General features: G+C 38.7%; 1 protein-coding gene across 1 annotated transcript in view; it reads right to left on the bottom strand.

The window, feature by feature from the left end:
• MTM1 (myotubularin 1) overlaps window positions 1-13,423 on the bottom strand; it is a 536,532-nt gene that overhangs the window by 421,501 nt on the left and 101,608 nt on the right. Inside the window, exons 3-4 of the mRNA XM_053699155.1 lie at window positions 12,030-12,102; window positions 11,841-11,935 (exon numbers count right to left, since the gene is read on the bottom strand). Of these exons, the coding sequence (XP_053555130.1) occupies window positions 11,841-11,935; window positions 12,030-12,102 (168 nt within the window). The remainder of the gene's footprint in view (window positions 1-11,840; window positions 11,936-12,029; window positions 12,103-13,423) is intronic.

The following is a 13,423-nucleotide window of genomic DNA, read 5'->3' as shown; positions in this document are numbered from 1 at the left end:
AAGAGTCACTAGAGAGGGAGGCGTAAAATAAAGACAGCCAATTCCGCTGAAAAAATAATCCACACCCCAAAATAAAGTTTAAATCTTATAATGAAAAAAACTGAAATTATAAGCAGAAGAATCAAACTGAAACAGCTGCCTGAAGTACTTTTCTACCAAAAACTGCTTCAGAAGAAGAAAACACATCAAAATGGTAGAATTTAGTAAAAGTATGCAAAGAAGACCAAGTGGCTGCTTTGCAAATCTGATCAACCGAAGCTTCATTCCTAAACGCCCAGGAAGTAGAAACTGACCTAGTAGAATGAGCTGTAATACTTTGAGGTGGAGTTTTACCCGACTCGACATAAGCATGATGAATCAAAGATTTTAACCAAGATGCCAAAGAAATGGCAGAGGCCCTCTGACCTTTTCTAGAACCGGAAAAGATAACAAATAGACTAGAAGTCTTTCGGAAATCCTTAGTAGCTTCAACATAATATTTCAAAGCTCTAACTACATCCAAAGAATGCAACGATCTTTCCTTAGAATTCTTAGGATTAGGACACAACGAAGGAACCACAATTTCTCTACTAATGTTGTTAGAGTTCACAACTTTAGGTAAAAATTTAAATGAAGTTCGCAACACCGCCTTATCCTGATGAAAAATCAGAAAAGGAGATTCACAAGAAAGAGCAGATAACTCTGAAACTCTTCTAGCAGAAGAGATGGCCAAAAGGAACAAGACTTTCCAAGAAAGTAATTTAATGTCCAGAGAATGCATAGGTTCAAACGGAGGAGCTTGTAAAGCCCCCAGAAACAAATTCAAACTCCAAGGAGGAGAGATTGACTTAATGACAGGTTTGATACGAACCAAAGCCTGAACAAAAAAATGAATATCAGGAAGATTAGCAATCTTTCTGTGAAACAACACAGAAAGAGCAGAAATTTGTCCTTTCAAAGAACTTGCAGACAAACCTTTATCCAGACCATCCTGAAGAAATTGTAAAATTCTAGGAATTCTAAAAGAATGCCAGGAAAAATGATGAGAAGAGCACCAAGAAATGTAAGTCTTCCAGACTCGATAATATATCTTCCTAGATACAGTTTTACGAGCCTGTAACATAGTATTAATTACGGAGTCAGAGAAACCTCTATGACTGAGAATCAAGCGTTCAATCTCCATAACTTCAAATTTAAGGATTTGAGATCCTGATGGAAAAAAGGACCTTGCGATAGAAGGTCTGGTCTTAACGGAAGAGTCCACGGTTGGCAAGTAGCCATCCAAACAAGATCCGCATACCAAAACCTGTGAGGCCATGCTGGAGCCACCAGCAGAACAAACGAACGCTCCTTTAGAATCTTGGAAATCACTCTTGGAAGAAGAACTAGAGGCGGAAAGATATAAGCAGGATGATACTTCCAAGGAAGTGACAATGCATCCACTGCTTCCGCCTGAGGATCCCTGGATCTGGACAGATACCTGGGAAGCTTCTTGTTTAGATGAGAAGCCATCAGATCTATTTCTGGAAGTCCCCAGATTTGAACAATCTGAAGAAATACTTCTGGGTGAAGAGACCATTCGCCCGGATGTAATGTTTGGCGACTGAGATAATCCGCTTCCCAATCGTCTATACCTGGAATGTGAACCGCAGAAATTAGACAGGAGCTAGATTCCACCCATACAAGTATAAGAGATACTTCTTTCATAGCCAGAGGACTGTGAGTCCCTCCTTGATGATTGACATATGCCACGGTTGTGACATTGTCCGTCTGAAAACAAATGAATGACTCTCTCTTTAGAAGAGGACACGACTGAAGAGCTCTGAAAATCGCACAGAGTTCCAAAATGTTGATTGGTAATCTCGCCTCCTGAGATTCCCAAACCCCCTGTGCTGTCAGAGACCCCCATACAGCTCCCCAACCTGTCAGACTTGCATCTGTTGAGATCACAGTCCAGGTCGGAAGAACAAAAGAAGCCCCCTGAACTAAACGATGGTGATCTGTCCACCACGTCAGAGAGTGTCGTACGTTCGGTTTTAAAGATATTAATTGATATCTTTGTATAATCCCTGCACCACTGGTTCAGCATACAGAGCTGAAGAGGTCGCATGTGAAAACGAGCAAAGGGGATCGCGTCCGATGCAGCAGTCATAAGACCTAGAATTTCCATGCAAAAGGCTACCAAAGGGAATGATTGAGACTGAAGGTTTCGACAGGCTGAAACCAATTTCAGATGTCTCTTGTCCGTCAACGACAGAATCATGGACACTGAATCTATCTGGAAACCTAAAAAAGGTTACCCTTGTCTGAGGAATCAACGAACTCTTTGGTAAATTGATCCTCCAACCATGTTCTTGAAGAAACGATACAAGTCGATTCATATGAGATTTTGCTAAATGTGAAGACTGAGCAAGTACTAAGATATCGTCCAAATAAGGAAATACCACAATACCCTGTTCTCTGATTACAGATAGTAGGGCACCGAGAACCTTTGTAAAAATCCTTGGAGCTGTTGCTAGGCCAAACGGCAGAGCCACAAACTGGTAATGCTTGTCTAGAAAAGAAAATTTTAGAAACTGAAAGTGATCTGGATGAATCGGAATATGCAGATATGCATCTTGTAAATCTATTGTGGACATATAATGCCCTTGCTGAACAAAAGGCAAGATAGTCCTTATAGTTACCATTTTGAATGTTGGTATTCTTACATAACGATTCAATATCTTTAAATCCAGTACTGGTCTGAAGGAATTCTCCTTCTTTGGTACAATGAATAGATTTGAGTAAAACCCCAGACCCTGTTCCAGAACTGGAACTGGCACAATTACTCCAGCCAACTCTAGATCTGAAACAAATTTCAGAAACGCTTGAGCCTTCACTGGATTTATTGGAACGCGAGAAAGAAAAAAACATAATTTATGTAAGAACTTACCTGATAAATTCATTTCTTTCATATTAACAAGAGTCCATGAGCTAGTGACGTATGGGATATACATTCCTACCAGGAGGGGCAAAGTTTCCCAAACCTTAAAATGCCTATAAATACACCCCTCACCACACCCACAAATCAGTTTAACGAATAGCCAAGAAGTGGGGTGATAAGAAAAAGTGCGAAGCATATAAAATAAGGAATTGGAATAATTGTGCTTTATACAAAAAAATCATAACCACCACAAAAAAGGGTGGGCCTCATGGACTCTTGTTAATATGAAAGAAATGAATTTATCAGGTAAGTTCTTACATAAATTATGTTTTCTTTCATGTAATTAACAAGAGTCCATGAGCTAGTGACGTATGGGATAATGACTACCCAAGATGTGGATCTTTCCACACAAGAGTCACTAGAGAGGGAGGGATAAAATAAAGACAGCCAATTCCTGCTGAAAATAATCCACACCCAAAATAAAGTTTAACAAAAAACATAAGCAGAAGATTCAAACTGAAACCGCTGCCTGAAGAACTTTTCTACCAAAAACTGCTTCAGAAGAAGAAAATACATCAAAATGGTAGAATTTAGTAAAAGTATGCAAAGAAGACCAAGTTGCTGCTTTGCAGATCTGGTCAACCGAAGCTTCATTCCTAAACGCCCAGGAAGTAGATACTGACCTAGAAGAATGAGCTGTAATTCTTTGAGGCGGAGTTTTACCCGACTCAACATAGGCAAGATGAATTAAAGATTTCAACCAAGATGCCAAAGAAATGGCAGAAGCTTTCTGGCCTTTCCTAGAACCGGAAAAGATAACAAATAGACTAGAAGTCTTACGGAAAGATTTCGTAGCTTCAACATAATATTTCAAAGCTCTAACAACATCCAAAGAATGCAATGATTTCTCCTTAGAATTCTTAGGATTAGGACATAATGAAGGAACCACAATTTCTCTACTAATGTTGTTGGAATTCACAACTTTAGGTAAAAATTCAAAAGAAGTTCGCAACACCGCCTTATCCTGATGAAAAATCAGAAAAGGAGACTCACACGAAAGAGCAGATAATTCAGAAACTCTTCTAGCAGAAGAGATGGCCAAAAGGAACAAAACTTTCCAAGAAAGTAATTTAATGTCCAATGAATGCATAGGTTCAAACGGAGGAGCTTGAAGAGCTCCCAGAACCAAATGCAAACTCCAAGGAGGAGAAATTGACTTAATGACAGGTTTTATACGTACCAAAGCTTGTACAAAACAATGAATATCAGGAAGAATAGCAATCTTTCTGTGAAAAAGAACAGAAAGAGCAGAGATTTGTCCTTTCAAAGAACTTGCGGACAAACCCTTATCCAAACCATCCTGAAGAAATTGTAAAATTCTCGGTATTCTAAAAGAATGCCAAGAAAAATGATGAGAAAGACACCATGAAATATAAGTCTTCCAGACTCTATAATATATCTCTCGAGATACAGATTTACGAGCCTGTAACATAGTATTAATCACGGAGTCAGAGAAACCTCTATGACCAAGAATCAAGCGTTCAATCTCCATACCTTTAAATTTAAGGATTTCAGATCCGGATGGAAAAAAGGACCTTGTGACAGAAGGTCTGGTCTTAACGGAAGAGTCCATGGCTGGCAAGATGCCATCCGGACAAGATCCGCATACCAAAACCTGTGAGGCCATGCCGGAGCTATTAGCAGAACAAACGAGCATTCCCTCAGAATCTTGGAGATTACTCTTGGAAGAAGAACTAGAGGCGGAAAGATATAGGCAGGATGATACTTCCAAGGAAGTGATAATGCATCCACTGCCTCCGCCTGAGGATCCCGGGATCTGGACAGATACCTAGGAAGTTTCTTGTTTAGATGAGAGGCCATCAGATCTATCTCTGGGAGCCCCCACAATTGAACAATCTGAAGAAATACCTCTGGGTGAAGAGACCATTCGCCCGGATGCAACGTTTGGCGACTGAGATAATCCGCTTCCCAATTGTCTACACCTGGGATATGAACCGCAGAGATTAGACAGGAGCTGGATTCCGCCCAAACCAAAATTCGAGATACTTCTTTCATAGCCAGAGGACTGTGAGTCCCTCCTTGATGATTGATGTATGCCACAGTTGTGATATTGTCTGTCTGAAAACAAATGAACGATTCTCTCTTCAGAAGAGGCCAAAACTGAAGAGCTCTGAAAATTGCACGGAGTTCCAAAATATTGATCGGTAATCTCACCTCCTGAGATTCCCAAACTCCTTGTGCCGTCAGAGATCCCCACACAGCTCCCCAACCTGTGAGACTTGCATCTGTTGAAATTACAGTCCAGGACGGAAGAACAAAAGAAGCCCCCTGAATTAAACGATGGTGATTTGTCCACCACGTTAGAGAGTGTCGAACAATCGGTTTTAAAGATATTAATTGAGATATCTTCGTGTAATCCCTGCACCATTGGTTCAGCATACAGAGCTGAAGAGGTCGCATGTGAAAACGAGCAAAGGGGATCGCGTCCGATGCAGCAGTCATAAGACCTAGAATTTCCATGCATAAGGCTACCGAAGGGAATGATTGTGACTGAAGGTTTCGACAAGCTGTAATCAATTTTAGACGTCTCTTGTCTGTTAAAGACAGAGTCATGGACACTGAATCTATCTGGAAACCCAGAAAGGTTACCCTTGTTTGAGGAATCAAAGAACTTTTTGGTAAATTGATCCTCCAACCATGATCTTGAAGAAACAACACAAGTCGATTCGTATGAGACTCTGCTAAATGTAAAGACGGAGCAAGTACCAAGATATCGTCCAAATAAGGAAATACCACAATACCCTGTTCTCTGATTACAGACAGAAGGGCACCGAGAATCTTTGTGAAAATTCTTGGAGCTGTAGCAAGGCCAAACGGTAGAGCCACAAATTGGTAATGCTTGTCTAGAAAAGAGAATCTCAGGAACTGATAATGATCTGGATGAATCGGAATATGCAGATATGCATCCTGTAAATCTATTGTGGACATATAATTCCCTTGCTGAACAAAAGGCAATATAGTCCTTACAGTTACCATCTTGAACGTTGGTATCCTTACATAACGATTCAATAATTTTAGATCCAGAACTGGTCTGAAGGAATTCTCCTTCTTTGGTACAATGAAGAGATTTGAATAAAACCCCATCCCCTGTTCCGGAACTGGAACTGGCATAATTACTCCAGCCAACTCTAGATCTGAAACACAATTCAGAAATGCTTGAGCTTTCACTGGATTTACTGGGACATGGGAAAGAAAAAATCTCTTTGCAGGAGGTCTCATCTTGAAACCAATTCTGTACCCTTCTGAAACAATGTTCTGAATCCAAAGATTGTGAACAGATTTGATCCAAATTTCTTTGAAAAAACGTAACCTGCCCCCTACCAGCTGAACTGGAATGAGGGCCGTACCTTCATGTGAACTTAGAAGCAGGCTTTGCCTTTCTAGCAGGCTTGGATTTATTCCAGACTGGAGATGGCTTCCAAACTGAAACTGCTCCTGAGGACGAAGGATCAGGCTTTTGTTCTTTGTTGAAACGAAAGGAACGAAAACGATTGTTAGCCCTGTTTTTACCTTTAGATTTTTTATCCTGTGGTAAAAAAGTTCCTTTCCCACCAGTAACAGTTGAAATAATAGAATCCAACTGAGAACCAAATAATTTGTTTCCCTGGAAAGAAATGGAAAGTAGAGTTGATTTAGAAGCCATATCAGCATTCCAAGTCTTAAGCCATAAAGCTCTTCTGGCTAAGATAGCCAGAGACATAAATCTAACATCAACTCTAATAATATCAAAAATGGCATCACAGATGAAATTATTAGCATGCTGGAGAAGAATAATAATATCATGAGAATCACGATTTGTTACTTGTTGCGCTAGAGTTTCCAACCAAAAAGTTGAAGCTGCAGCAACATCAGCCAATGATATAGCAGGTCTAAGAAGATTACCTGAACATAGATAAGCTTTTCTTAGAAAAGATTCAATTTTTCTATCTAAAGGATCCTTAAACGAGGTACCATCTGACGTAGGAATGGTAGTACGTTTAGCAAGGGTAGAAATAGCCCCATCAACTTTAGGGATTTTGTCCCAAAATTCTAACCTGTCAGGCGGAACAGGATATAATTGCTTAAAACGTTTAGAAGGAGAAAATGAATTACCCAATTTATCCCATTCCTTAGCAATTACTGCAGAAATAGCATTAGGAACAGGAAAGACTTCTGGAATAACCGCAGGAGCTTTAAAAACCTTATCCAAACGTATAGAATTAGTATCAAGAGGACTAGAATCCTCTATTTCTAAAGCAATTAGTACTTCTTTAAGTAAAGAGCGAATAAATTCCATCTTAAATAAATATGAAGATTTATCAGCATCAATCTCTGAGACAGAATCCTCTGAACCAGAAGAGTCCAAAGAATCAGAATGATGGTGTTCATTTAAAAATTCATCTGTAGAGAGAGAAGATTTAAAAGACTTTTTACGTTTACTAGAAGGAGAAATAACAGACAAAGCCTTCTTTATGGATTCAGAAACAAAATCTCTTATGTTATCAGGAACATTCTGCACCTTAGATGTTGAGGGAACTGCAACAGGCAATGGTACATCACTAAAGGAAATATTATCTGCTTTAACAAGTTTGTCATGACAATTAATACAAACAACAGCTGGAGAAATAGCTACCAAAAGTTTACAGCAGATACACTTAGCTTTGGTAGATCCAGCAGGCAGTGGTTTTCCTGTAGTATCTTCTGGCTCAGATGCAACGTGAGACATCTTGCAATATGTAAGAGAAAAAACAACATATAAAGCAAAATAGATCAAATTCCTTATAAGACAGTTTCAGGAATGGGAAAAAAATGCCAAACATCAAGCTTCTAGCAACCAGAAGCAAATGAAAATGAGACTGAAATAATGTGGAGACAAAAGCGACGCCCATATTTTTTGGCGCCAAATAAGACGCCCACATTATTTGGCGCCTAAATGCTTTTGGCGCCAAAAAATGACGCTACATCCGGAACGCCGACATTTTTGGCGCAAAATAACGTCAAAAAATGACGCAACTTCCGGCGACACGTATGACGCCGGAAACGGAAATGAATTTTTGCGCCAAAAAAATCCGCGCCAAAAATGACGCAATAAAATGAAGCATTTTCAGCCCCCGCGAGCCTAACAGCCCACAGGGAAAAAAGTCAAATTTTTGAGGTAAGACAAAATATGATAATTTAAAGCATAATCCCAAATATGAAACTGACTGTCTGGAAATAAGGAAAGTTGAACATTCTGAGTCAAGGCAAATAAATGTTTGAATACATATATTTAGAACTTTATAAATAAAGTGCCCAACCATAGCTTAGAGTGTCACAGAAAATAAGACTTACTTACCCCAGGACACTCATCTACATGTTTGTAGAAAGCCAAACCAGTACTGAAACGAGAATCAGTAGAGGAAATGGTAAATATAAGAGTATATCGTCGATCTGAAAAGGGAGGTAAGAGATGAATCTCTACGACCGATAACAGAGAACCTTATGAAATAGACCCCGTAGAAGGAGATCACTGCATTCAATAGGCAATACTCTCCTCACATCCCTCTGACATTCACTGCACGCTGAGAGGAAAACCGGGCTCCAACTTGCTGCGGAGCGCATATCAACGTAGAATCTAGCACAAACTTACTTCACCACCTCCCTTGGAGGCAAAGTTTGTAAAACTGATTTGTGGGTGTGGTGAGGGGTGTATTTATAGGCATTTTAAGGTTTGGGAAACTTTGCCCCTCCTGGTAGGAATGTATATCCCATACGTCACTAGCTCATGGACTCTTGTTAATTACATGAAAGAAATCTTCTTGCAGGAGGCCTCATCTTGAAACCTATTCTGTACCCTTGAGAAACAATGTTCTGAATCCAAAGACTGTGAATCAAATTGATCCAAATTTCTTTGAAAAATCGTAATCTGCCCCCTACCAGCTGGGCTGGAATGAGGGCCGCACCTTCATGTGGACTTGGGAGCTGGCTTTGGCTTTCTAAAAGGCTTGGATTTATTCCAGACTGGAGATGGTTTCCAAACTGATACCGTTCCTGTAGGGGAAGGATCAGACTTTTGTTCCTTATTGTGACGAAAGGAACGAAAACGATTAGCAGCCCTATATTTACCTTTAGATTTTTTATCCTGTGGTAAAAAAGTTCCTTTCCCCCCAAATAATATAATCCAACTGTGAACCAAACAATTTATTACCTTGGAAAGAAAGGGAAAGCAAAGTTGACTTAGAAGACATATCAGCATTCCAAGTTTTAAGCCATAAAGCTCTTCTAGCTAAAATAGCTAAAGACATATACCTGACATCAACCCTAATGATGTCAAAGATGGCATCACAAATAAAGTTATTAGCATGTTGAAGAAGATTAACAATGCTATGAGTATTATGATCTGTTACTTGTTGATGGGAAAAACCTCCGGAATAACTACAGGAGATTTAAAAACTGTGTTTAAACGTTTAGATTTAGTATCAAGAGGACCAGATTCCTCTATTTCTAATGCAATTAAGACTTCTTTAAGTAAAGAACGAATAAATTCCATTTTAAATAAATAAGAAGATTTATCAGTGTCAATCTCTGAAACAGAATCCTCTGAACGAGACAAATCATCATCAGAAACAGAATCAGAATGATGATGTTCATTTAAAAAGACCTTTTACGTTTACTGGAAGGAGGAATAACAGACATAGCCTTCCTAATAGATTTAGAAACAAAATCTCTTATATTAACAGGAACACCCTGAGTATTAGATGTTAGTTTAGTTGATGGAACAGCAACAGGTAATGGAACATTACTAAAGGAAATATTATCTGCATTAGCAAGTTTATCATGACATTCATCACAAACAACAGCCGGAGGGACAGTTACCACAAGTTTACAGCAAATACACTTAACTTTGGTAGATCCAGCATCAGGCAGCGATTTTCCAGAAGTAGCTTCTGATTCAGGGTCAATCTGAGACATCTTGCAATATGTATTAGAAAAAACAACATATAAAGCAAAATTTATCAAATTCCTTAAATGACAGTTTCAGGAATGGGAAAAAATGCCAATGAACAAGCTTCTAGCAACCAGAAGCAAATAAACAACTAGACTTAAAAAAATGTGGAGACAATAATGACGCCCATATTTTTTAGCGCCAAAAAAGACGCCCACATTATTTGGCGCTTAAATGCTTTTGGCACTAAAAATGACGCCACATCCGGTGACGCCGACATTTTTGGCGCAAAAACGTCAAAAACATGACGCAACATCCGGCGACAAGTATGACGCCGGAAATGACACAGAAATTTTTTGGCGCCAAAAAAGTCTGCGCCAAGAATGAAATTAAGCATTTTCAGCCCCCGCGAGCCTAACAGCCCACAGGAAAAAAGTCAAATTTTAAGGTAAGAAAAATTTATTAATTCATATGCATTATCCCAAATAATGAAACTGACTGTCTGAAATAAGGAATATCGAACATCCTGAATCAAGGCAAATAAATGTTTAAACACATATATTTAGAACTTTATATAAAAAGTGCCCAACCATAGCTTAGAGTGTCACAAAAAATAAGACTTACTTACCCCAGGACTCTCATCTACATATAGTAGAAAGCCAAACCAGTACTGAAACGAGAATCAGTAGAGGTAATGGTATATATAAGAGTATATCGTCGATCTGAAAAGGGAGGTAAGAGATGAATCTCTACGACCGATAACAGAGAACCTATGAAATAGACCCCGTAGAAGGAGATCATTGAATTCAAATAGGCAATACTCTCTTCACATCCCTCAGACATTCACTGCACACTGAGAGGAAAACCGGGCTCCAGCCTGCTGCGAAGCGCATATCAACGAAGAATCTAGCACAAACTTACTTTACCACCTCCATGGGAGGCAAAGTTTGTAAAACTAATTTGTGGGTGTGGTGAGGGGTGTATTTATAGGCATTTTGAGGTTTGGGAAACTTTGCCCCTCCTGGTAGGAATGTATATCCCATACGTCACTAGCTCATGGACTCTTGCTAATTACATGAAAGAAAAGAAAAAATTTATGCTTACCTGATAAATTTGTTTCTATTTAGACACGATGAGTACACGGATCATCATCCTTACTTGTGGGATTACACCTCCTAGTCAGCAGGAGGAGGCAAAGCACACCACAGCAGAGCTGTTAAATAGCTCCTCCCTTCCCTCCCACTCCAGTCATTCGACCGAAGTTAGGAAGTGAAAGGAAAAGCCAAGGTGCAGAGGTGTCTGAAGTTTACAAAAAATAACAACCTGTCTTAAAAGAACAGGGCGGGCCGTGGACTCATCGTGTCTAAAAAGAAACAAATTTATCAGCTAAGCATAAATTTTCTTTTCTTTTTAAAGACACGATGAGTCCACGGATCATCATCCTTACTTGTGGGATACAATACCAAAGCTAGAGTACACGGATGATAAGGGAGGGACAAGACAGAGAACCTAAACTAACACCTCACTTTACCTCTTCCTATCACTAACGCAGGCAAAGAGAATGACTTTAGTGGGAGGGAAGGGAGGAACCATTTAACAGCTTTGCTGTGGTGCTCTTTGCCTCCTCCTGCTGACCAGGAGGTGTAATCCCACAAGTAAGGAAGATGATCCGTGGACTCATCGTGTCTTTAAAAAGAAAAGGTGTTTTTTTTTTGTGTAAATGCAAAAGAGTGGCAAACAACAACAATAAAGTATAGCAGAGGAGTGTGAATTGGCTCAGAGGTTAAGGGGTTAATCGTTTTTCCGTCCATGTCACGTAAGAAAAATAGTATAAAGTTTTACATAAATTAATATTATGTTAGCTGGAGCGTCAAACTAGAAAGAATAAATATTATTCTGTTCAAAATTCATTTTAACTGTCAGATTTACAACAAATTGGTGATTTCAACTTACCGTATCCTCACCTTTGAAGTACAGTTTATAATTTGTAATAAATACTTTCCCCTTCACAGCTCCAGCAAATGGACACATGTAGATAACTTCCTTGTCTATCAAAAAAAAAGAAAGAAAGCATCAAATTGAATATCGCAAAAACATAAGAGAAATTTGTAAATGTACAATGTATGAATATCATAAAATGACCTGTTACAAAGGATTCTCCTGGCAGACGGGGAATATCACTGTTGTGTTCTTGGTTTATGCCATCTCTTGGAGACTGCAGAACAAAAATAGAATTTTAAATTGCCCATTTAAAAAGACTGTAGAACAAGATTTCTTGCATTAAAAAGTGTTAACTGAAGTTCTATTTGTCACGATATGATAAACAATTGTTAAAAAAAACATATACCTATGTCTAAGACAAAAAAAAAACAAATGTATGCTTACCTGATAAAATTTATTTATTTCATGGTGGTGAAAGTCTATGGTCCTTTACTCTTGGGAATTACCCTTCTCTGCCACTAGGCGGAGGCAAAGATTCCCAAATCCCAAGAGCTCTATAAAACCCCTCCCACCTCACATATACCGTAGTCTAGCAAATATTCAAGCAAGTAAGGTAAGAAAAATGAATATGAGCCATAAAAAGGAGCAAGGAAAAAAGATGTGCTTAAGAAAAAAAAAAACAACACCATCCCCCAAAAAAAACATGAGTGGGGTCTCGTGGACTTTCACCACCATGAAAGAAATTAATTTATCAGGTAAGCATAAAATTATGATTTCTTTCATACAGGTGGTGAGAGTCCACGATCATTTACTCTTGGGAACTAATACCCAAGCTTTGGAGAAAGGGAGCGATTTTAAAAACATCTTTTTTTACTGAAAAATTAAATCTACAACCCCAATAAAAAAAATTGAATGCACATAAAATAAAATTCAAACAGAAGAAGTAAAAAACATAAAAATGGTAGAATTTAAATAAAAGTATGCAAAAAAAGACCAATTAGGTGCCTTGCAAATCTGATTAACTGAAGCCTCATTCTTGAAAGCCCAAGAAGGAGCAACTGATCTAGTAGAATAAGCAGTAATCCGCTGCAGTGGAGGCTGACCTGCCTCCAATAAGCTTTGTGAATAAAAAGTTTGAACCAAGAGGCTAAAGAAATAGCAGAGGCCTTAAGACCCTTGCTGGTACCAGATAAATAGCATCAATGTAATATTTCAATGCCCTAACAACATCCAAATAAGGCAAAGATCTCTCAGAAGCATTCTTAGGATTAGGACACAAAGAGAAAACAACAATCTCTCTGCTAAAGTTGTCTGAATAAACAACCTTAGGCAAAAAATGTAATGATAATTCAAACTCATCTAGCAGACGAAATAGCCAAAAGAAATAACACCAGGTTAAGTTTTCATGGAGAAGAAATAGGCTTGATAACAGGTTTAACCCTTTGAGTGCTAAGATGATTTGAGGTTTTTTAATTTTTTTTAAATATTTGTTTAACTTTTTTTTCCAGATCCCCAAGACTTATATCATTTAAGGCGATTACCTTTCCAACGGTAGGTCTTGGGGGTCTGTAGCTGCTTAGATGCCTGAGATACAG

Source organism: Bombina bombina, chromosome 1 (assembly GCF_027579735.1).
Source record: "Bombina bombina isolate aBomBom1 chromosome 1, aBomBom1.pri, whole genome shotgun sequence".
NCBI classification, from domain to species: domain Eukaryota; kingdom Metazoa; phylum Chordata; class Amphibia; order Anura; family Bombinatoridae; genus Bombina; species Bombina bombina.
The sequence above is the reverse complement of the archived record's forward strand: the minus strand, read 5'-3'. Positions and strand labels throughout refer to the sequence as shown.